We start from the raw sequence: 21,114 nt of genomic DNA on the forward strand, positions 1-21,114 counted from the left end.
ACAAGTAGATTTAAAGTCAATTAATTCTACTTCAAGTAGTTTTAGGTTGGTTATTAAACAAGTACTTCTACTCGTACTGAGTAGATTTTGTTCGTCGCTACTTCAACTTCTACGTGAGTAACTTTCTTGACTACTTTGACCACCTCTGCCCATATCCTACTTCGACGTGGAAGACCGTCAAAATCCATACACACCAAAAGAGAATTATGGGTAAAATATATTGAAGTATTGACTGATCAAGTGATCAGCTGTTAGCAGTGGCGTAGCAGCCACTTGGCGGTTCTGGCTCTGCACCAGGGGCGGCAAAATGAGGCTGTACACTGTACACAGCCAGCTAAAAGCAGCGTTATTGGTAGTCCTATAGCTGGCGTCCCGTGAGCTAAAATTTAATCAAACTGGTCTCAATCGAAAGCTAGTGTCGCGCTGATTTCGAATATGTTAACATGCCAATGGAACCACTCCAAATTAGCCGTCAATGCCAATTGTTCCTAGCAATCGGAGTGCCGCAACACGTTGACCAATTGACCATGATAACGGAATTTATATCGGGCGATTATTCGGAACAATGCCGATTTTCTGACCAGCATTTAAATTGTATTTTCGGAATCAGGGCAACAATAGCTTTCGATTAAGATCAGTATTGTTAAATTTGAGGGCTCGGAGGGCCTGGCCAACTATATGATGGCCATGGCCATGACCAATTATGCTTCTTTTAGCTGTCTCAGCAGGGGGCTTGTCTGGGAATTCAAGTGTGAAAACACTGACAACTAAGTTGCCCATCCGTCCATAGGTCAGTGATCTATACTCTGTCGAGCTCGAAGGGGGCCCAAAATTATTTCGTGAATTAGAATAAATTATAAAGTATTTCTTGGAAATTTATGTAGCTTTCAAGTTGTCGAATGTCTTAATTATTGGGTACTCTTCACCCAAGAAAAATACGCAAGATTTATAGAAATGGGCATATCGGCGTTGGCCATTACCGCGCCACGACGCACCAAGATATAAAGTTTTAGGCCACGTAACATGCAACTCCAAGATATGATCGGCAGCGAGAAAACCTTGGCCGAAAAGAACTGCGCTTATGCTGATACGTATAGGTTTAATCGTCCATAGGCGCCTAAATGACTGACGCCGAATGTTCCTGTCTTAACAATCTGAACCTCACAAGACAAATACCATCCCGCAGGGAAATATTATATGCCAGTGAAGAAATACCAATTTGAAATCGTGTGCGTCTTTTAGTTTAGTACATTTATGCGATTATATATTTTTTGATATAGCGGAGGTCACGAAATAACATCATGTAACGAAGTCATACCGACGGGTCCGTCCGCCTGAAGATGTTTAATTAGCCTACTATTTACGGGCCTTACAGTTTCCAAGACACCTCACTCAGCTCTACCGGTAAATCTGATAACGCGAGCAGAGAGGACAAGAAATTGATAGCAATATATATGCAATTCCCGATCTTTATTGACCGATTTTATTATGAATTATTGAACATTTTCGCGATTGGTGCGTGTTCACTATATAGTACAACTAATTTCATGGTAAAAGCGAACAACATGATGGGGGGATGGTCGGTTTATCACCCTATGGGAGCCCAAGACCCTAGTTTTTTGCGGGGCCTTACGAAGTGCTGTTTCGTTCCTGCCAACAGTTATACGCCCGAAGATATTTAATTATTATTGAGTGGTCCTAACTTTTCAAACACACCTCACTCCGCTCTACCGGTAAATCTGATTACGTGAGCAGAGAAAGGATAAAAATTCATAGCAATATATATGAAATTCTCGATCATATTGACCGATTCAATCATGAATTATAAAAAAAATTCGCGCTTTGCGCGTTTCGTCGAGAAAAGCTTACTCATTAAATGGACACCCAGTATAGATGATAAGTAGAGGTAAAAAACGTATAAGCTGAGAGGGGGGTTTGGGGCGAAGCCCCCAGAAGTCCGGTTTATCACCCTATGGGGGCCCAAGACCAACGTTTTGTGGGGGGGGGGGGTGCTGACGAAGTGTTATTGCGACCCTGACTCTGGGTCACGATTTGGTACAGCGCTCAATATCTGTGAAGGTAAACTGGTCCTAGGAACTGTTTAAGTTGGTGATAATTGTCCGATTGAAATTTGCTGCGGTCTACTTATTGGTCTACTCAATGTTAATCTCAAGTCGCAAGCATTGGTTTGTAGTTGTTGCATCGTGAAAACTATCAATCGCTTTTACAGTAAAATAATGAAATATGAAGAATACAACTGATATTGATTGTTGGGTGTGGTGGTTGTACAAGTGTCGTGTGTGTGTCACATACTCTTGTGCTATGCGATTTACAACGAGTTTACTCGGCGGTGTTTTCGTAATTGACCCTTTCGAGTGTTGTAAGATGTTGAGATGTTGAGACGAATAGAGTTTACATTTCCAGTTTCGTAAAATAACCAGTTTGTTATTAAAGTTGTAGGGTCTCATGAGTTGTTATTATTCATATCAGTATGTGAATATTACAAGCAAGCAACACTATTCGTGTTCACCAGGATGAATTAATATAGTTTACAAGTTTTAGTAATATAATCAAGTTATCATTGGTTTATTAGCAATTTTATCAGTTCAATACACCACAAAAAAATGCGATACAATGAATAGACAGGAAGATGTCGAAGCGACTTGGATTTGTCAATAGAATCGGACACCCACCTTGGCCTAGGCGTAGTAAAGAGGAGGCATGCACACTGAATGAAAGTAAAGAATACAGTATAGAAAAAGAAAGCGACAAGAAATAGGGCGGCATGTCATGGGAAGCGAGATCGATAGGTCAGTCGTGGTCCGGTAATCTTGAGGATGGACTGTATTTATTTAGTAGTAATTGCTTGTATTTCGACTTGAATGTGGACATGCTCGTCGACTGTCGGATGGCCGGCGGGATACTGTTCCACACATCAGGTCCGGCATATTTGATGGAGCGATGATCTTTTCGGTCGATCATATGATATTTGGACGACGTGGACGCGCGTGTGTTGTACTTGTGCGCTTTTGATTCAGAGGTAAAGAAGTCATTGAAATATTCGGGGCAACGACCGCAGTGAAACTGATACATAAACTGGGCGATTTCTAGTTTCCGCATATCTTCTATGTTTAGGACGCCGAATCTCTTCAGCAGCGACTTATTGGATGGGCAGCCAGGCCCCTTTGGGGGCCTAGCTATGATTCGGAGCGATTTATTTACATAATTATCGAGTGATGTGGAGGTTAGGGGTTAGGGTTACGGTTAGGGTTAGGATTAGGATTAGGATTAGGATTAGGATAAAGATTAGGATTAAGGTTAGGATTAGGGATAGGGCGTAGGTAATGTTCTTGTAACTTATTGTTACCCTGGCCGAATTTACCGAGGGCCGAATTTTCTGGAAATCAGAGTATATATATATATATCGTATGATAGTCCTCATTGGTTCTGTCTCATATTCGATATACATACAGTTCCAGATCCAGCAGCGTCTTGGTAGCGTTTCTACCCTAGTTTCTATCGACAGTCGTATCCTCGTATGCATCACCTTACTCTTGTAATACATTCATATTATAAATTCTACATTTCAGCTGTCAATAATCTTGATAATTGATGAAGGTACAGTCTATAATGCAATGGAATGACACTTACCTTACCGCTGTTTAGTCAATCTGATCCAACTAGTATTTGCTAGAGAAAGAGAGAGAGTCTTTATTTTCATCCAACCAAAATACATAACGCACGGCAGTGATGGTGGTACAGAAAATATGCTTGCACAGTATTCGGTATTAGATAGGAATGATCGATAAGACCGTGAAGGTCATCTAGTCTGATCACACCAAATGGAAGACTGAACTATTTTTTTCGGAAACGCCAACTTCGAATATAAGGTATGTATATGATAAACTGAAATCAACTTTGAATGTTTTTTTGTCGGTGGATTTATTGAATTTAGTATGAATTTATTGATAAATTAGCTGCGCTGCTGATGGCCTTTTTCAGCCAATTATTATAAGCATCAAATACCGTAATTAGTTTCCTTTTTTATCATATTGAATTATGATTCAGCCTAGTGCTGGCTGTCGCCTGTCGGAGTGATCAACAAATCTGATGATTGCATGCAATTCTTAACATTACATCGTGAAGCTACTAATATCATAGCATAGCATCATTTTATGCGATAGGCATAGGCTAGAGTGGGGGTGGCCGTCCTTTTCGGCCAAAAAGCCACACAAGATTTACGAACTATTTCGCGGGCCACTTGAATATTGATGACCTTTTGGCATTCGTCCAATAATAACAAACCGGAATAATTAACGGTTAAAACAAGACTTATAATACTTACTAAGCATCAACATCGATAACAATCATGTCATGAAAACACAGTTTACATCAATGTCATAGCCGCGCCAAGCTCCAAAATTCTTTCAAGGTAATGGAAGAATTCGGTCAAAAATAATGGGACTTGCATATTGTGGATCGCCTCTGTATACCGCTGGGCTCATTTCAAAGATTTCGGTCAACATGCTTCTATCATTTTGTGCCAATGTCTCATCGCCAATGGTTTTTCTGCGAGTGTAGACGCAAAGTCGCATGTTGGACGACGCATGCTCTGTAATAATTTCGAATAATGCTTGTCTCAATTCTGTAAATTGGGCGTTTCTGAATTTCAGGAGGGAGTACCGTGCCAATACTAGAAGCCATGAATTGCGCCAAGCGCTAAGAAAACTACCAAGTCAAATAAATCTGCCACAAATATTCTATGTGAAGGCTTATATATGATAGGCTTACCATACGTCCTCTTTTAAGAGGATTTGTCCTCTTTTTTGACTTTTTTGATGCCTATTTGTCCTCTTTTTTGAGATTTTGTCCTAATTTTTGAAAATTTAGGTCGGATTTAGAGCAAATTGCGAGTGATATGCCGCAAATTAGCACAGAAGTGAAGCTGCGGCCGGTATTTCGGAGTGAAAAACGGTGATTTTAGCTCTGAGCGGAAAGATGACTTTTTTTTTTTTAGTCAACCACCTGAGAAACGGTATTTTGAGCTCTGAGCGGAAAGAAGACCTTTTTTTTTTTCTTTTTTTTTTTAGTCAACCGATCACAAAGTGGGAAAAATTCACCTGTTTTTGAGAATTCTTCTCCGGTTTTGCAAGTCTGAAATTTCTGAAAAAGTGTCCTCTTTTTAGATTTCCAAAATATGGTAAGTCTAATATATGAAGATCTAAGAAAAATATGCCTGGCCCCTGGCTACGCCAATGCGTCGGAACTGATATTTTAGTTTACAACCTCCTGTATTTCGCGGTCGGGCTGATCAAATATTCGGTCGGCCTTGCCAGTTTACAATAAATTACCTGGGTAATTTATTTTTTGATGTTATAACTAATTTCAAGAATTATCCCTCGTGCCACTCAAAACTTTCTCACGGCCACGTGTTGGCTGCCCCTGGGCTATGAGTGTACCTATACTTCTACTCAACGTTGAATGGAATTGACGTGCTAATGATTAAGTGCCCAACTTAAAACTTGGTTCTCTGTCTGAATTTCATCTCCCATCTTGGTATGGAACACACAAGTAATACCGACCTATACCGGCTTTTGCGTAAAATCAGTAATCCTGTCGGCTGGCGCGCACATAAATATGGGCGATTCCCATAGCTGTGATCCCAATTGGCCACGAAAATCGTGCCTATGTATTTGCTATCAGATTATCTTCGGTTATAACACACGCTAAACCGGTATTTATTGTCATCATTTCTATAGCAAGATCGTAGTCGGTACGAAAGGGGATGCGTCGGAGTGATATCCTGCTCGCAAAGGGAACATGTCCCTGTCGAAGTACGAATGAAGAGGACTCGCCTGAATTGGTGGTACCGAGACATATAATCGACACTTCTAGCGAACCAGAGCTTGTGCGTGAATGTGTTGGTAATGCAATAAGTCCCAGCTCATTCGAGCCGTCGCAGAGCAGCAGCGCTGAAGAACTCCCAAATCACTGTTGGATCGGCGAATACCTTGACAACAAGGAAGAAGCGGAAAAAAGTACAGCTATACGAGATGGCCAGCCAATGCCTATTACTGCCAACCAAAGTCTATCATCGTCCGAAATTTCGAAGAGGTTCTTGTCATCGTCTGATCGTGGCTATTTTGAAACAGCTTACTGGGACGAAGTAGCCAATCGAGAGATGACAGAGTCGTGGAGAAAGGAAGCAAAGGAGCAAGAAATATATAAAATGATACTGGAACTCGAAAATCTGAGAGAAGACGTCAAGTTGAGGCGAAGTAAAGATGACCCGGAAGTATTCGACTATGATCATGGAGTGTCAGAGCGGTTAAATATCCAAGATAGCCATCTACCCACGTCGCGAATAGCAAGAATTTCAGCAGAAACAAGTTCTCCGGAGGAGCATCTTTCTGGATTGTTTCGGAAATTCACGAAAAGCGATTACTACGTTAATAAACCGACCGAAAGGGGTGACGGTGCAGTACCACCAACAGTAAACATTATTGAGGAATCTCATGGTCGCAGGAATGAGCATTTCGCTCATCAATCTAAATCTGTAGATATTTTTCGAAGGCATGTGCTGGAGAGGCCTGTTGAGTATGATGGCAAGCAGTTACACAAAGGACGTCAACACAAAGGACGTCATGATCTATCCGGGAGTTTAGCATCATTCGGCAGTGCTATGTCACACAGAAAAGGAGATAGCGAAAAATGCAAGAAGATGGAAATTGAAGAATCGTACACAAAAGAACAAGCGGCTTCGCAAATTGTGCCCGACCCGTCAGCAAGTCATGTCCGTAATGGTCTTCCGATTTCAGTGATGATTTCAGGGCGACTGGAAAGATGCGATCAGGATACACGCTCACAAAGCAGCCCGAATGTAGGCTCCTATCACGAAGCCCCGCCCTTAAAGATCAAACCTAACTTGGGACATGTTCAAAGAGACAAAAAAAATTATCGTTTCTTTAATGCCCTTGCTGAATCTGTTGATACCAGACTTGCAGTAAAACAAACCGAATACCTCCATGGGTGTAAGGACTCCAATGAACATGAAGGGGAGCAAAAACACACATCAAAGTGCTCCAAAGCCGAAACAAAGGACAGACACACACGCATCGAGGAGACGACTATATGCCGGCAAGTCACTTTTGACAAGTCATGTCACGGTGAACAGGACCTGGACATGGACATGTTGAAACACGACAACTTGGAAATTTCATCATCAAAAACAAAATCTTCCGACAGGCAAAAAAATCCAACAATTGAAGCCAAGGCAAGGCCGTTTTATGAATCATGTGCCACAGACAATGCCAATAAATTCTCGAACATTCCAAGTCGCGATGAAAATATCACCATTAACATGGGTATGAATTTTGACAAAGGTCAGGAATCAGGAAAGGCAACATCTGCAAGTGCGTCCACCCATACCGCCAATCACAGTCAAGATTGGATTCAAAGTTACAAAATTTGGTTCTCGGCTGTCATCGAACCTGTTTTACCGAAAGAGAGACCGACCTGGCACGAACCGATGAAGTTTCTAGACCTCGTCACGAATAAAACGTCAGGTCACAGGAAGGCAATGTCCTACATCAAAGATCATGGCAAGGAAATGTTACCGTTTATTGTGCTGAACAAAATAGAGAGGGGTTCGACTGGATGTGATATGATAAGCTCCTCCAAGGCAATACTTGGTAACGATGTTAAAAATCGCAAGAAAAAAGTTTGTGAGTCCGTATCTGGACCGGCTGACGAAGGGGATTTGGTTCAGAAGGAAGACCAGCCCAAAGTGGTAGCCGCTCCGAGAGTGGATAAATGCCTCCTTACAAGAGATCACGTGACTGTTCCGGATTGTAATAAAAATTGGCCAGATCGTATGGTAAAGCGGTATGCTCCAGCAGCAAAGAAGAAATCTCTGCCATCAGCGGAACCAAAACCCTCGGTGGAAAGAAAATTACCCCTGCGGCCACAAAACAAGACAGCACCCGACGCTGTCAATACTTCGAACGAGGTCAACAAATCGCAAACAAAGCAACAGAGGAGTTATAGGAGCGGTAACGTCAAAAAATGCGAAGGTTCGTCAGATGAGAGCGTAAAATCCACGACCACCATTAGGAAGCAAGCTGCCGTCGCTGAAATGCAGCAGGTATATTTTTTAGTACTTGGGTCATTCTGACTGCATGTTCGAACTACATCTGCATGAAAGCCTTTTATGGTATTAGATTTTATATCGTCTTCGGATGCAGGATGTGTGTTCCTAACGCTGTATTGTTTAAAAGAGTCAAGCTTTTGCGTTTTCTGTACTCCGGGCTGACATTTTGTTGTCTTCCATTAGGAAAAGGAAGGCGAAGATATGTGCATCGCTAAGGCACCCGTCAAGAGTCTCATTTCCAAAGCTCCGAAAGACCAACCGACACCACTTCATGCTAAATGTGATGCGATGGGCTCGTCAGAGGGAAAACTTGGTAACAATTATGGAAATTGCCCAAGAAAGGTTCTCGACTCCGTATCATCGGCAAAACCATACTCATCACGGGAAAGGAAAGCGCGACCACAGAACAAGCTGCCTCCCAAAGAGATCGATACGCCGAACGCAGTCAATAAATCATTAACGAAGCAGCAGAGCAGCTCAACTCGAGAAAGCTTGTTAAAACAGAATGAAAAATCGAAGCCGGAAGTTCCTGATGGGCGCAAATCCGCTACTGGTGTCAGTCAGTCTGTCGTTGCCTGCGGCAATTCCAAAAACGATAAGAAAGTAACCAGCAAGAGCCAGCAACCAACTCTAGAGGATCGCAAGCCTGATGTAAAGTGTCCCGGGAGTCGGAAAAGCCAATCCAACAGCAACCAGAGCGATAGAAGTGATAGTAGGGTGGCGCCATTGGAAGATGGACCGCCTGGCAATGTAATGAAAAAGCTACAATTCAAGGTGCCGAAGAATAGGGGGAGTGATGTAAGCCCATCCGTACAGAATATCACTTTTGAAGTCCTGAAAGACAAACCGACACCACGTCGTGATTTGACGAGCTCGTCCGACACAATACTTGATAACGACGTTAAAAATCGCAAGAGAGAATTTCCTGACTTCCTGGCTGTATCTGTCACGAGATCAACGTTTTCGAACCGTGATAATTCGAAAATACCTGAAACAGTACAAAATGATGAAGACTGTGATGTCACAACGCAGAAGGAAGACTGGCCCAAAGCTGCAGCCGCTCCAAGAACGGACGAATACTTTCCCGAAAGACATACCGTGACGGTCAAGGATTCTAATAAAAATCAGCTAGAGCAGTCACCTCCGGCAAAGAAGAAGAAACCTCTACCACCGGCGAAACCAAACCTCTCAGCAAAAAGGAAGACTGAACCACAGACTAAGCCACCGCTCAACGCGGTCGATACTTCGAACACAGTCAATAAATCACAAACAAAGCAACGGAGCAGGTCGACTCAAGAAAACGATTTGAAGCATGATAACAAACCTACCGAAAGGTGCAAATCTACTGTTGACAGTGAGTCCATCGTCGTCTACGGCGACAAGAACGTAACCGGGAAAAGCCAACAACCAACTTCAGAGCGACCTGCAGAGGATTTCAAGCTTGACGTACAGTGGCCTGGCAAAAGGAGAAGCAAAACCACCAGATTACGGAGCTATGGAAGTGCCGATAAAGCCATACCCGCGACAGGTAGATTCGGAAACAGGCCGTCGCTACAGAAACGGACCAAAGATTCTCCGAATCATCGAAATCACCTGAAAACTGTCAGGACAGATGAGGAAACGATGTCATCTGCCGGTGTCCTCGCAAAATCCAAAGCTGGTAAAACACCTGAAGCGGTTTCGATGAATCAGACCGGTGCTAGTATGGTGACGCCGTTGAAAGAGGGGCTTCCTGGCAATGCCACTGCCCATTGCAATGTGATTGATTCAACCGGTAGTCTGCCTACCGACTCAAATCCAGCAAAAGATCCTGATTTGCAAAACAATGCGACAATTGAAGCCAAGGGAATGTCATCATCTGAAACAGGTGTCATTTTCAAAGCCCCTAATGACCAGCGACTAAAAGATGCGTCCATACCGATAGCCACTCGAAAAGAAAATGAATGCCATCCCGCAAAAGATCCCGTTTCAGTTCCGGATTCTAATAAAAGGCGCATAAATTCAATGTTAACGCCGTCACCTCCAGCAAAAAAGAAATCTGTCCTATCGGCAAACCCAAACCCTACGAAAACGAAGTCACGCCCACGAGCGCAGAAGAAGCCGCTGCCTGACGCAGTCAATACTTCGAACGCAGCCAATGAATCGCAAGCAAAGCAACAGAGCAAGGCGACTCGAGAAAATGAATCAAAACTGATTAGTAAACCGAAGCAACAGCTTTCCGAACGACCCGATTCTGCGACTGCCCCCAGTTGGTCCACAGTTGACTGCAAACAAGATGGGTCCAAACATGCTCAGAACATACCCAGCAAAAGTGGACAAACGGCCGTGGAGCGGCCGGCAAAGTATCACAAGCTCGATCAATGGTTGCCTGGCGGTAGGAACTGGTACAAGAGGAAGATCACCATCCCTATGTGGGAGCCTGTTCTATCAGCAGCTCAGAAAGCTGTATTACCTTCTTTTAAGGTAACCGTTATCTTTTGCAAAGTGTTACACAAGCACGTGACAATTTGAGGACAGGTCCCGTGTCTCCTTGTCCAACGACCACTTATGCGGACAGTTCAATATCATCTGTCGTGAAACATTTTGATAGTTGATGTTTACTGTGTTTGCGGTGGAATTTTGTTGGAATTTGATTCACTATGTTAGCTCGCTTTATATGTCGAATCGGAATGATCAATCTCAGTACTGATCAATATTGACCATATTTGGAAACACATTATCACAATGGAAAACATACCAAATTTAAGCTCTCTAGCAGCGACGTGAAGGGCAGTGATCGGCAACCCATGGCCGCGTGTACGCCATGAGATGATTTTATACGACACTCCAAATGAATTTGCGCACATCACCCCTTATTTGTTGCAAACAATGAAACAAAGTTTTAAAAACGAAAAAGCTTAAATGTGAAATTGACACAGAATTATTTTGGACATATCCAAAGTAGAGTCTTTTGGGAAGCCCGATTTAATGGAACGAGGTTTCTCAGCCAACCGCCCAAAATATATATACATAGAAAAGGAAGCAGAAATGAGTCCAATCATATTAGCAATTATGAGAGAACTGCATCCTGATATTGTATGAGGTTGTTGAGACGCTTTATTCTATGGCTGTGCGTGCGATATGTGCAGCGTGTGGGTATGCGACTATTAGGAACCTGCATTTCGGTGCTGGGCATTGCCACGCTAGGGAACACCAAGATGTAATATGTCACGTAACATCCCTGCGCTGCCAAAAGGATTGGCGGCGATAAAATCGCTGCATGTTAGCCATCACGTTCGATATTGATATGTCCAGGCGCCGAATAGAACTGTGTCTGTTGATAATATTTTACACTGTGGACGCCTTGAAATTTTGATTGGTAATATTGCAGCATACGAAACATAATAGTACAAAGTTACCAACGTTACAGGATATAACGTATTTCCGAAGTCATGATCATCCCACAACATTGTCACGAGGTGCAATGAAATCAGTATGCATACGAATTACGGCCCCTGTTGAAGACAATTTTTACTTAGTCCTTGTAAATCGTTGGAACGAGACGGCGATTATTCAGGAAGTTATTTATCCGCATGCCTGGCGCTAGTAATCATAATACAAAAGATATCCTTTTCTCAATAATGTAGAACTGTAGAAGACTGTCTAGAATCTAGATACGTTTTATTGAAACCAGGGTTCAAATAGTACGCCCATCGTTGGTGGCATTGCTGCAGTTGTGACGACTCTCTTTGTACTCATTGCTATTTGCTGGTTAATGAAGACAATTAAAAAGTACATGCTACTGGTTTTCATGACTCCATGTGCAAGCTTATCATTTCACTGACTATTGTCCTCGTCCTCCTGAAATGTTGATATCAACTTGAGGCGTTATGAGGTTTGCCAGCCGTTTTTGACCGGTCTGACTCCATACAGCTGTATCCTGCTAATCCAACACTCTGGTGCTGACGCGGTAAACTTTTTTCAGAAATGTGTCAAACAGACCACGGAGCGTCAATTGAATGTGTTGTACGGCATCGACAGGTATGCTGAAAAAAGGGTGATCAGTGCCGCAAAAGATAGCATCAGCGCGTTCAAGAGGAGCAATGGTACGGCCCAAGGGTTTTCGAAAAAACACGCCCTGTATTATATGTCCACGTTGTTCAAAGATCCACCTCCTGACTCTTTGGTGAGTTTTGTTATAGATAATTGTTACAAGAACTGTTTCCCCCCCAGATGATATATAGAACTTGATGTTCATGTACATAGGCGCCGACTTTTATTTTTTTACGAGGTGGCGAAGTCTTGTGACGTCATAATTGTTCTATATCGATGACGTCACCGTCGCACTAAAACTCACTTTACTACATCCTGCTGGTGTACGTGCAGCGTTAAACCATTTGTGTGACGTTTTAATACCGGCCCTGCACTCATTATTTATCAAACCGTGCAGTCGAGTTATTATATGGCATCTCAAAACGGCACGATCATCCGTCCGACGGAATGCATCGAACAAAAATCAGAATTGATGTCGCTGAGGATTTGGAGTTGGGTCAATGTTATTAACACGCCGTGAGTAGCTTGCACCGCGGCAATTGTTTGCAGATTAAAACAGCGATATTGGTGCATTTCCCGATTTACGTTCACGAAGCATTTTTGGAGTACATCGGTGTATATACCGCAAATAGATCTACGAACAATATATAACGTCCTATTTCTATTTAATGTAACGATTATGGGCGGCTAGAACAGGGGTGGCCTACCTTTTTCCTATTCCCGACCGCATTTCGATAACTTGAGCAGCCTACGGCCGCATTCCTGGGCAAGTGGGCATAGTCGTAATACACTGAGTGAACGCCAACTATCCATAGTAAACTGTCCTTGCCCATTACCGGTGAATTCCGGACTAATATATGTTTTCATATCAGCGTATTATACGCACCAAAATCGACGGCCGCCAACACATACTAATTGAATTTCATGTTGACGGCCGCACAAATTTCTTTCTATGGCAGCAGGTTGGTCACCCCTGGGCTAGAATTAATTCCACTTCCGGGCGCATGTCACGATCTTATCAATAGAAATCTACTGTCTACCAAATACCCAATAGTTTAAAATTTGATATTGTTGTCCTCAATACGAGTACGTCCAGCAATCGAGTTTATCGGAATGTGGAAGGTTCCCTGTTCAAACGAATCGAATAAATTCAGAGTTTGTGCCACCCAGAATCTCGTGATGCATCAATATTTGACAATGGCATGGCATACTGCACATTAATAACGAAAATAACACTCAAAATGACATTGTGCGACAATTTCAGAGTACGAATGTATCAAGCAGACAACAAGAAATATAGATGTTGGCAAATGAGAAAGCGTGTATGTTAATCAGTAACGCCACGAATGGGTTTTGAGTCTAACAACGTATTGAGTAGCTTTCGTCGCGACAATTGTTTTCTCATTCTATCGGTGTTTAAGCTGTATCGCTGCATTTCCCGATTAATGTCACTGGCAAAGCCTTGTTAGAGAAACAAATTTGCGCAGAAATGAATTCCAATTTGTAGGCACACACCCTCCAATTTCGCGCTGCGATTACCAAGACTATCATGAAGCTAGCTAGCTCAAGAATGGTTTTGTAAACGAATATGGGCGAACATAATTTAGATTTTAGAAAAGCAGAACGTCTATTTGGGCGCCTGGTCGGGAGAGGAGATCTATGATGGTGATAGTGCTTCTCACTTCTCAGCACATAACGCTAGGCACATAAGCCTGTCGGAAAATTAGGAAGATTTGGATGTTTTTTCAAAGTTAACAATATCGCATCAATTCAATTCGGGTTAAGTACATGTGTAAATGACGATCATATAATCTCTTCTTGTTGACGATTTTTGGCGTATGACAAGCTTGCCAAAGAGTCCGGAAGCGCTGTCAATTAGCGAGTTCCTGATGTCTGGTGAACAATTGAATACGCGCGGGTATTACGCAGCATCGGCGACAGTTTTCGCAAATCAAAATGTCCGAACCTGATGGCTCAGATTTCAGGTGGTTCAGACCTTTGTCGTCTTTTAGAACTCATGCCATGATACAGTTGACACACATCTTCTGATCGTTCCGTTCCTGTATTAGCGGAAATCAATGACGCACGTTAAAGTCTGTTTGCAGTGATTCGGTGTCATTTAGTTTCGTGATGTCGCTCTTTAATCAATATGACATAAACAATCACTAATCAGCGTAAACTCGACGACATTGTCTCCAAACCAGCGAGAGATAGCAGCCAGAGCATGCTAGGCCTGCAACACGATATTTAGGCCAGCAATGATATTTTTCGCCCCGGGCTTATTAGAGATGCTATCGTGAAAGCCGGCAACGATATCGTGCACACCAGGCCGAAGCCGCAGATGCGATTGCGCGGAACCAGGCTTGTTCGAGACGCGGTAAATCAGGCTAGGGATGATTGTCACGCGCACTAGAATGAATGACCTAATTTCGCGACCATCTCAGCGGGAGATCACCACAGATACTTCGCTTTAATTAACAACTTTCTTCTCGCAAATCGGCCGTGCGGAACGCTGAGAACACAATTTTTGAATTGCAACTGAATATGAGGGTTTAAATGGGCATTTCAAAATGACGGCGTTTCGCGTTTCCAACAGGCGGATTCGAACCCCGAAACCCCCATGGTTACGCGCCTGGCACGCACGCGTAGGCTATCGAAAACGAAGACGTCTCTAACGAAGTCGCATCGATTCGCCTGATTACTAATTACTGGTCACAAATCACTTGGGTGTTTGAGCATTTTGTACGAGGTGGGCGCCACCTCGTAAGTCGGCGCCTATGTTCATGTATATATCCCTGGACTCCCTCAACTGAATCGCGTGACCTGGTGTAAACCACCGGAACGGTGTCCTGTTATATGACTTTGGTTAAATTTATTTGCCGACATTCGCGCTCCCGATGAGAGTTGGTTGAAAAGCTTCGGGAAGAATAGACTTTGCAATACAATGTATTGTTCGATGCGATATTGAAGTTCTGTACTTTCGTAAGCCTGTGTAAATGACTTCGGCACGCTTCCTCTTTTGTTCATGTTTTTCATTGTCTGCATGCAGGATGACCTGAATCGGCAATACAGTGCATATAATCTGCAGGGGCCTGAATTTGAGTTCAGTCTGCGCAGTTTCCATTGCTTCCAGGTATGGTTGTCGCCGACGTAACGAGACTTCGTCAGCGCATGCTTATAGTGTAATTTTTTCAGGATGTTGTCATTGCATTATGCAAAGAATGGCTCGAACCAGACTGGATTGCGATTTGTCAAAATCAAATGACGAGGAGCTTTGTGTGTCGGCAAGCGGGGTTTTTATTCCCTCAATTTTGTAATGAGGTCGAACCACTAATCAAATTGTGGTGCTGGTACGAAGGAATGAAAAATGTGAGTCCGTGCGGTAAAAGTCCGGTAATATCCATTGAACTGTGTTCGTCTATTCTCTCTCAAACCTGAGGTATTGGACAACGAGTCTTCGACTAAGATGCATTTCAAACTTCAACCCTTTCCCGACAATCATGGCCAATCGCTAGAGGACGTGATAGCACAATGGACAAAGAACGTGATTGTTGGCCCACTTTATAACCAGATAGGTAAGACCCTAGGCATGGACTTTTATTTTTTGCACGAGGTGGCAGCGGCATCGAGTGTTGTCAAGGGAGGGGGGTTACTTTGAATATTTTTATGACATCACAGAGACTTTGCAGTGCATGTTACCATCATTTCCCAAGATATGAAGATATGAGAGTGTGAGCGGCCCCTTCCGATGTCGCGGAATCTGTCGTTTCGATATCGACTATATACTGCCGCATCGTCGATGTAAATATCGCCATGGGCATAGAAGAGGGCAGCCATGATCGCCACGCATGAATGTATGCTTTTCAACGGCCATCCAAGAATAGTCCGACATTAATTTCTTACCGAGATGTATCGAAATGAGCAGACAACAGAAAATCTACAAAAAGTCAAATCCATGACGTGCTTTCACGCTTTTCTTACGAGGTGACCGTCACCTCGTAAATATAGCGGTTGCGTCACCTGGTAACCTACCAAGTTAGCGCCTGTGGGTAAGACGTTATATTAGGTTGTGTGGCAAAGAATGTTGATTAGTGGTTCCCCACTTCCCAGCCTTATTTGTTGTTGGAGCCACATGAAAATACTTGAGTACTTTTAATGAAAATTTTAGAGCATGCATGCAGACGTCTAGGCTATATATTCTATATATTGGTTATTTTAGCATGGATTGGCGATCAATGTTCTCTCTAATTTTTCATGAGTCTGCTCTGCACTCACTTCAGCTCACATGTGCACAGCTTAGATTTTCTGTGCGTTGAGACCGTGTCAGCACTGAGGCTTAGAGGGAATGGTGTTGGCATGCTATTCAATGAAACAAACCACAAATGCACACCAATGGTACCATTACCGCGACGTTAGATAGGTCTATGTTATGAGATAGCTCTCCAAGTCTCCATAGATACAGCTGCACAAGTTCGCAGGTGAGCAGAATATTCACGGAGTAACATTTGACTTGTTGCGTTTTATACTAGTCTATTAGCAGTTATTGTTATGTTGGTAAAATTGTATGGGCATATGCTCTTCGCAGAAAAAATAGGTCTATCACCAGTAGAATTCAAGATATATTCCGTTCAGACATGGGGTAATCGCGATTAGTAATCGTAATCGATTACGACGATTACAGCATTTTCAAGTAATCGTAATCGCAATCGATTACATCCGAAAAAAATCCAAAGTAATCGTAATCGTAATCGACCACTTCGCATATCTAATCGATTTTTTTGTTAAATAACGATTACTTTTTATTTTTACAATGAATATGACATAACCAAACATTCGAGAACAAGGAAGAGATATTATACCAGGTTATTGATTGCGCAAGCGGTTGATTTTCGAACGCCACTGCTCATTATTACGTCAGAAATGTTAGCTTTTCTCGTCCTTGCGTAAGAAGTATCCACACGTAGTAATATATCAGGTTATCCATACACTCCAGGCGCCACTACCTCGCAGCAAGATAATAATCACCACTCTCCCTAGTTTCAAATAGTAACTTATGTATTGATGTTTGGTTATGCTTATAGTTAAACGCAGTTTGACCGTTGCTGCTTGGCGAGCAGTAGGCCTATCTACGTAGTAGGCCTATACGTATGTATTGTACGTACACCGGACAAAGATTTGAAGTTTTGTACTAGTCAAATAAAACATTACGCTGCGTTTATATATCATAACCGAGCCGTTCTTAGCCGTTTCTCGTAACGGCATAACCGGTAGCTTGCAGTATCTGTATTGAGTGGAAGGTAGAATTTTAAGTTCACTTTATCTTATCCTCATATGACTACTTCAAACGGGCACCAATCGTTATTTCACAATTCTTCACTCGACATTTATACCTGCCGTCATAGCCCTCCGCTTATGCACCATGTAAGCGTGGGTTGTAGGAATTGCTGTTTTGGTTCTGATTGTACCTACAATTCGTCCCCCACTCCAAACGTTGGTATTGGTAAGGTTGTAACCAAGTTACAGTGTTCCGAGTCGCAAGTCAATCTCACTTTTATAGTTATGACTCGAGTCATGTCTATTCATTTTCAATCCCCCCCCTCCCCCGAGTCAAGTGCGAGTCCAAGTCAGCTAGCATAGGGTTGAGTCCGAGTCATATTTTTTGGCACGAGTACGAGTCAAAGTCGCTATGTTCACAGATCAGTTTTCTGATCAATCCGGTTCAAACCACTTTTTTCAACTCTGCTCGAGGGATATAGAATGGCTCGTGTTCATGATATCGTACTTTTCATCAGGTTTGACAGTTTACGGCCCCATTTCCAAGTATCAGGACTGATAGACGAAATACAAATAATGTGGTAACATTACTATTCTTCGAAGTTACATGGAATGTCTGTATTTGCCGTTCGAGTCTCGAGTCATATGACTTGGTTCGAGTCATGCAAAATGACTCGAGTACAAGTCGAGGTAATACAAAAAATAACTCGAGTCAAGTGTAGTCACCATAAAATCGCGACTCGAGTCGAATCATGACTCGAGTCATTACAACCCTGGGTATTGGGGCCCCATAGATTGGTCAGTTTTCAAGTTGATGAGTGAATTTCGTCAATAATATTGGTAATTGCATTATCTTGCTATTCATTCAGATTCAGATTAACTTCATTATTGTATGTTGTTAATTCGTGACCTCCCGTCTTTTATATAATCAAAAGTTACTGTAGTCGCCCAAACGTAGCAGACTAAAAGAAAGACTTTCGTGAGACGCACACACAAATTGCCATATCTTCATCCCACTGTGAGTGCCCCGGGTGGCATTTGCATTGTTGGGGCTCAGATTGGAAGGACCGGACTATTCGTCACGCCCACAGAGCGCTGCTACTGACAATGGACACATACCCAACGTTTTGGCCAAGGTCATTCTTTGGTAGCACACTTTGTGGAGTTGCATGTTAGCCGAAATTGCTTACGTCTTTCGGTGTGTCGTGGCGGGGTAATGACCGCCACCGAAATGCCTATTCCTATAAATTATGCATGCTTTTTTCTTGAGGGGGAGAGGTATGCATTTCAAAATCAAACTATTTAAAGACATTAAATCCCGAAGCTCGAAGAAAATTTTCAAGTTAATAAACTCTCTTGAAAATATGTTGATTTACAAAATACTTTTGAGTCATCTTAGAGCTCGCTCCCGGTCCTATTGGGGAGTTTGGGTGTGGCAGTTATGGACCTGGCAAGAATGCAAATCGTTGGGTGTGACGAATAGTCCTGCATAGAGGTGGGCAATGGGTGCATTATGACGTAACAAGCAAATGACGTATGATTTATAAAGAAAGTTGTTATCTCATTAGACCTTTTCATCGCAAGCCTTATTTATATTGTCTTCCAATATCTCTTCTGAAATTAGTTCTAAGAAGTAAAACAAATGTAATCGTGATTACTTTTGAAAAGTAATCGTAATCGACTACTTCCTGATTTGGCTGTAATCGTAATCGCGGGATTCACAAGTAATCGTAATCGCAATCGATTACATTCGAGAAGTAATCACCCCATGTCTGATTCCGTTATGTGACGGATACTCGTACATGCATTCAACGCCAGTCAGCACGAATTCTCTTCCTGGTTTTCGGGAGGGGACTTTAGCGACATAAACTAAAATCTATAACGAATATCTGCTATTTTAGTATTGATGAACATAAATTGGCAAGAACCATTTTTAGAAACACAAAAACTGTCAACTCTATTAGCGTGGGATTTTTAGGGTTCGATGACAGCCGCATTCGGTTACAGGGCTGCGGTTGGGAGGCACTGGTGTAGATCATACTACTTTAGCTACCTAAGGTTACCATACGTTCTCTTTTAAAAGGATTTGTACTTTTTTTAACTAAATTAAAAGTGTCCTCGGAGAACCCCTAAATGTCCTCTTTTTCGGAGCTATAAATACGGAAAAAAGTATGGTAATGCCTGATCAGTGATCACATCTCGCCCTTTTAACATCGAGGATTGTGTAAATGTGTACACTGGTGACTTGACGCAGTTATTGTATTTCAGATTCCTTCAGTTCCTCTGTTGTGTGTGCCCTAAGGATAGAGTTGATGAAGAGATCGTGTGATGTCTCTAGAAAGAAAGCAATGGACATTGTGGTTATATCGTGGATCTGCAATCATTTCATGGACATAGAAAAACGTCGAAAGCTGGTGAAGTTAACTTGGTTTCTTTCCAAGCAGTTTATCGAGTGATGTTGTCTTGTTGCTAATGCAGGAAACTGTAATTGAGGCTGTTGAAGATGCACCAGAATCAGTTATGCGAAGTTAACTCGGATTGATCAGAAGATGAGAATGTATACTTCTGTTTTGTATATTCGCATATCAAATTTGTCATTCTAGCCTTTATTTACAGGAATTTGACATCGCTGGCAATTCTGAGAGTGTTCAGATCAACCATTCTGAAGAAACCTATACGCAGTCTTTGCTTTATCAATGTTTTTGTTGTCATTGTCATATTGCCATGTTCTTGCCATCATGATCTGGATAATTTGTACAAGTGCATCAGACTTGAACTTTCATGAAGCTGTGTGGTTGTAGTGGGTTTGATTTTTCCTGCTTGACTGAGGAATTGCTAGATAACTCCATGATTAGCTCATTATTGTATACGCCGATTTCATGCTCGAGGTTATGTGGTGCCAGGCTGCATGAGCTGAGTTATTGGGTATCTCAGAAAGAGACTAGTGTAGTCAGGACCGTAACTGCCGCACTCCAAACCTCCAATTGGGTAGAGGGGGAGGGGGCAAAATTATTTTGTAAATGACCATAAATTACAGTACTATTTTTAAAATTCACCTTTTTCAAATTTTTCTTGTGACATGCACGATTCAATGTTGCCGAAATATCTTTCGTTAATGGGTATTGGGTACAATTCTCCCAGGAAAAAGTACGCAAGATTTATAGAATTTAGCATTTCCGCGTCGGCCATCACCGCGCCACGACGCACCGAGACCTATGGAGTTTTGGGCCATGTAACGTGCGCCTCTGACTGTGTGTAGAGCAGACATGGGGTGATTACTTCATGAATGTAATCGATTGCGATTACGATTACATCTGAATGACGCGATTACGATTACGATAACAGCCAAATCAGGAAGTAGTCGATTACGATTACATTGGAAAAGTAATCACGATTACTCACGATTACATTTATTTTGCATCTTAGAAGTTATATAGGAAGACAATATATGGATTGCGCTGAAAAGGCCTAATGATGGAACAATTTTCCTTTAAAAAAAGATGCGTCATTGGCTTGTTACGTCATGATCTACCGATTGCCCATTTTTATAGAGGTCGATTTATCGCCCCCAACGATTTGCATTCTTGCCAGGTCCATAACCGCCGCCCCCAAAATTTCTCAATAGTGTGGAGAGCGAGATCGAAGGGGACTCAAAAGTA

At 42.4% G+C, this 21,114-nt stretch overlaps 2 protein-coding genes across 3 annotated transcripts in view; one reads left to right on the forward strand and one right to left on the reverse strand.

The window, feature by feature from the left end:
- LOC145440375 (required for meiotic nuclear division protein 1 homolog) overlaps positions 1-21,114 on the reverse strand; it is a 141,008-nt gene that overhangs the window by 17,317 nt on the left and 102,577 nt on the right. The gene's annotated exons all lie outside the window — the stretch shown is intronic.
- LOC145440361 (uncharacterized) lies at positions 2,664-20,241 on the forward strand. Of its 2 annotated transcripts, XM_080317947.1 has the most exons (10): positions 2,664-3,890; positions 5,760-8,143; positions 8,333-10,612; positions 12,114-12,314; positions 15,231-15,314; positions 15,377-15,550; positions 15,621-15,756; positions 19,724-19,869; positions 19,934-20,012; positions 20,072-20,241. In XM_080317947.1, the coding sequence occupies exons 2-9, from the start codon at positions 5,786-5,788 to the stop codon at positions 19,985-19,987; spliced, it is 5,433 nt and encodes a 1,810-aa protein (XP_080174073.1). In that variant the 5' UTR covers positions 2,664-3,890; positions 5,760-5,785; the 3' UTR covers positions 19,988-20,012; positions 20,072-20,241. The 2 variants fall into 2 exon arrangements, with proteins under 2 accessions (XP_080174073.1, XP_080174075.1); XM_080317949.1 differs by lacking the exon at positions 2,664-3,890 and having other exon boundaries at positions 3,919-8,143.

This window comes from Botryllus schlosseri, chromosome 6 (assembly GCF_051294905.1).
Source record: "Botryllus schlosseri isolate E-star chromosome 6, Bs_hap1, whole genome shotgun sequence".
In the NCBI taxonomy this organism is placed as follows: Eukaryota; Metazoa; Chordata; class Ascidiacea; order Stolidobranchia; family Styelidae; genus Botryllus; species Botryllus schlosseri.

Bases quoted from the DNA above. Each gene is read 5' to 3' on its own strand.
- LOC145440361 (XM_080317947.1), top strand. From the start codon at position 5,786: ATGCGTCGGAGTGATATCCTGCTCGCAAAGGGAACATGTCCCTGTCGA. The intron at 15,315-15,376 runs GTATGGTTGTCG...TAATTTTTTCAG, and splicing joins GCAGTTTCCATTGCTTCCAG to GATGTTGTCATTGCATTATG. The intron at 19,870-19,933 runs GTGAAGTTAACT...TTGCTAATGCAG, and splicing joins TAGAAAAACGTCGAAAGCTG to GAAACTGTAATTGAGGCTGT.